The sequence below is a fragment of the Lottia gigantea genome, assembly GCF_000327385.1.
Source record: "Lottia gigantea unplaced genomic scaffold LOTGIsca_449, whole genome shotgun sequence".
Lineage (NCBI taxonomy): Eukaryota > Metazoa > Mollusca > Gastropoda > Lottiidae > Lottia > Lottia gigantea.
Genome location: NW_008709575.1, coordinates 19,465 through 23,790, shown reverse-complemented (window position 1 = coordinate 23,790; position 4,326 = coordinate 19,465). Strand labels below are relative to the sequence as shown.

The following is a 4,326-nucleotide window of genomic DNA, read 5'->3' as shown; positions in this document are numbered from 1 at the left end:
GTACAATGTCGACCCCTAAACAGTAAAGGTGTCACTGTATGACTAAACAATAAAAGAATAACATAACATAGTGTATACCTTGAACAGGTATATATTTTCCTTATTCATTGTTCGAACATCTTGAGGATTTTTTTTGTGTTTGTGTATTCACTTGATTTGATCTCATGTGACCTTGAATATTCCACGTATTTGTTATTGTCTGTTTATTTTGTAAGTGGGTTAATGTTCTCAGCAGTCAAATGCGTTCAATAGAAATGCATAAACTTGTGTTAAGTGGCTTTTCTATGATGTAATTAGGCGAGGGGGAGGGGGTATTGGTCTAGGAATTTCCAAGAGGAACACAGATAATGATTTCACAATGCCTTATGATAAAAATTTGAGAGTGGGGGGAGGGGGCAAAACCTCTATTCTGAGGTTAGTTCCCGTGAGCTACAGGCTGTGTACGTTAGAGATCCCTCGACAGTTGGAAATCTAAAAAGAGTAGGTCAATACATGGCAAAATTTCCCTCATTGCACCCTGCATGGCGTGGCCGGTCTTCAATAGCCCACATGGTGTAGAAAAGTAGAACGTAAAACTCCATTTATTTCATTTCATAAAAACTCTCAGAGGCTCCTTTCAAATTCCCCACCAAATTGAATATGATTCCATGGCCCATGCCTTAAGTAAAATCTGAATCCTTGTAACTAAACACACTGTAACAGTTAACAAACGCATAGCATTTTTGACAGATTTACTTAAAAGTCTTTAAAGTCAGACATCTGTGGTTCCTGCAATTCCACAAAAAATGAGTATCTGATGATGCCACTAATCGCGAAGAGCCTTGTGTGATAACGTCATAAACCACTTATATCTAGTGGAATTACAGGAACCGCAAACGTTTTATTGGAAATTGGAATGGTGAAAATTGATACTATCAGTGTCTCCTACGCAAATAATTTTTTTAAAAACCTCTTTACAATTCCTGTAATCATAGTAAATTGAGTTTCCTCCCTTAGACCATAAAGCGTTCTGTCAGAGTATGAAACTGATGGCATAGCTTTAGAAGGCACAAGGCATGGCATCAGTCAATTCTCTTTCCATAGCACCGATCTGAAGGATGTAGAGTCTGTCATACTGCGAGGCACGACATTCTAATTCAACCTAGAAAATCCGTTGTTGACAAAATGCAGTGAAATTTTGAATTTCCTGTCAAAATTTCCTTCATTGCACACTACAAGACAGTAGTTCTGTTCAAACGCCCCCACCCCACCTAGAAACACTTTTCCAATGTTGGAAGCCGGAGAATACATCTAATACGATTTTGGAAGTGAATGAAGAATATATTTTTCATTGATAAATATCTTTGCTTACAAATATGTTCCTATATTGTATATTGACGAGACCTTTTTATCATTATGTCAATTCAAGTGTTTTAAAGGTCTGGGCCAAACCCTGTTTTAATTGTGTGTCAGCATGTTTTATTTGCATGGCGTTGTCCGTTTTCATTAGCCCACTTGGTGCAGAAATGTAGGACGTAAAACTCCATTCATTATATTTCATTTCTTTCCGAAAGCTTCCATCAATCATTCTACTGTGTGGGTGTATGTTTGCTTTCAAATCGTATTTTAATTCCTTGGGATGCAATACTCAAGTTGCCCAGGTCTGCCACAAATCTGGCATTAGCAAGATCTGGCAACTATTGGTAATTTGAGCACTCAATTTAAAACGGATGACTAAGATCTGGCAACCCTTCGTTCAGATCTGATATAAACGACAAAATTGTTCAAAAAAGGAATAGTATTCTGGTTTTGCAAACTTTTTGTATTACACTGATAGCATCGATTTGTTCTACTAAAATTTTCAGTCAGACGTCTCTGGTTCTTGCAATCAAATGATGCAAATTGATGTTATCTGTGTCTCCCATACATATACAAAATTTACAAAACCTCTTCTTACAAAAGGGGGGTCAATTTTCCAGACTGCACTGTCAGCAAAGCCAAGAAAACAAGCATGATCAAATCAAATGAAATAAAATCCCGGTTTTGTAGCCTCAAGTTCAATCTGCAGTGGTTCAACTGGAAAAAAAAGAATCAGTTTTTATAGAGATAAACAATTTATTTCAGAAGTATATTTCTCACATTTAAAACAGTCAAAGCCATTAGCAAAGGTAACTTTACATCAGAACATTTTAATCTAACATTATTGCTGCATTATGATTCCACAAAATCAGGATGGCAGACAAATCCTAATGTAACATTATTGCTGCATTATGATTCCACAAAATCAGGATGGCAGACAAATCCTAATCTAACATTATTGCTGCATGATGATTCCACAAAATCAGGACGGCAGACAAATCCTAATGTAACATTATTGCTGCATGATGATTCCACAAAATCAGGACGGCAGACAAATCCTAATCTAACATTATTGCTGCATGATGATTCTACAAAATCAGGGCGGCAGACAAATCCTAATCTAACATTATTGCTGCATGATGATTCTACAAAATCAGGGCGGCAGACAAATCCTAATGTAACATTATTGCTGCATGATGATTCCACAAAATCAGGGCAACAGACAAATCCTAATCTAACATTATTGCTGCATGATGATTCTACAAAATCAGGGCGGCAGACAAATCCTAATCTAACATTATTGTTGCATGATGATTCCACAAAATCGGTGCGGCAGACTAATCCTCGTTATTTTATGATTTCTAAGTACTTCAAGACAGGACAAATACTTCCTGTTGTCACCGTGAAAACATTTACAGCATTTTTTTACTCGATTCGTATTCAACGCCATCAATGAATGATCAATCTTTTCCTTTCTCTAATTCATTCTTTCCTTCATTCATTCATTCTTTCATCTATCTTAAATTCTAATATCTCTACAACTTTAGCCATAACACCCAGTGAAAGATTGACTGAAAAATAATAATACAAATCTTTACTTATAGCTTTACACAGCTTTATGGAATCATTATTACTGCTTAAATTTGAAGCAAAATTAGTATGTGTTTCTCCAATAATTGTTTTTTTTTTCAGAAAAGTAGGACGTAAAACTCCTTTCATTTCATTTCCAATTGTCCTCTGGGAGATAAATTAATTCACCATTTTGTAGGCTCTTATTCTTAATACATCCCCTTTAAACAGACTTTAAGACTAGAATACCAGATGTTATAGTCTTGATAAAAGATATCATTAGTCCTTTTCCAAAACTGAGTATATAACTAAAACAATACCTGAATACAAACAACAGCTAGTTGACCTGACAGCTATCCTGACCACCATTTCATTTATATAACCCATATCTGAAAAACACGAAAGAACTTTACTGCTAGATGTTGTTTTTTCGCCTTGATAACTGCCCAGTTATGTGGTGTAAAACGAGAGAAATTTTGTCAGCATTTCAACGTCTTACTTACTTTCCAATCAAGCTCTTAACGAGTACAACCTGTTGCACACAGGGCCTATGTTTATTGCCCAATCCAAAGGAAAAAAAATATGTTTCCATGTTAGCCCATCCACCCTGTATCACTGACAGGGAGAAACCAAAATAAAAAAGATACAATCTTGTCTAGCTTGCTTTGAGCGTTAAGAGCCAAATGTAATATTGAATTGTAAAAATGAAATGCAATGGAGTTTTACGTCCAATATTGAATATAAACTGTATGTAATCATTGAAAAGGTTTTAGTTATGACCCCAAGTTCGAGGACTGGCTGTAGCACAGCTGATAAGGGCATCAGAATCTTTATATGACATCATTTGTTTGGTTTAATGAAGCAGATGTTGTAAACTGAAGTTTTGCCAAGGACATGCTCATGCATTTGTAATCCTATTAAAAACTGTTATATCTTCATTTCTTCCTTTTAAAGAGTTACTTACTTCTGTTTACATGCCCATTAGAAATAGTTCCATATTTATTGCCCCACACATCAATCAATCCATCTCGGCAGGACAGGGTCGATGAACCCCCTGCAGGATTACTCCCTGCCTACCCTAAGACTGTTATCTATATCACCAATATCTGATAAACAAGAAAAAAGATATGAGAATTTCATAGATTAAAAAGGGCACAAGCTTGCTTTGAATGCTAAGACCCAAAATTAATATTAGATTGTATACATAAACTGTACAAATAATCATTGCAAAGGTTTTAGTTATGATCCCATCGCTGCAAAAGCAAAAACCTTCCATGGACTGGCTGTAGCACAGCTGGTAAGGGAATTAGAATCTTTATATGGCATCATTTGTTTGGTTGGCCATAGGTTGTAATCTGAAGTTTGCCAAAGACATGCTGATCCATTTGTTATCCTTTTAAAAACGATTATTTCTTCCTT

General features: G+C 35.8%; 1 protein-coding gene across 1 annotated transcript; it reads right to left on the bottom strand.

Moving 5' to 3' along the window:
• Nucleotides 1–2,247: 2,247 nt before the first annotated feature.
• Nucleotides 2,248–2,616, bottom strand: LOTGIDRAFT_145809 (hypothetical protein; the record flags this gene model as incomplete). Its single annotated transcript, XM_009060852.1, has 1 exon — nucleotides 2,248–2,616. A coding segment is annotated over one exon (369 nt), but the record flags the coding sequence as incomplete, so codon positions are not given.
• Nucleotides 2,617–4,326: the final 1,710 nt, after the last annotated feature.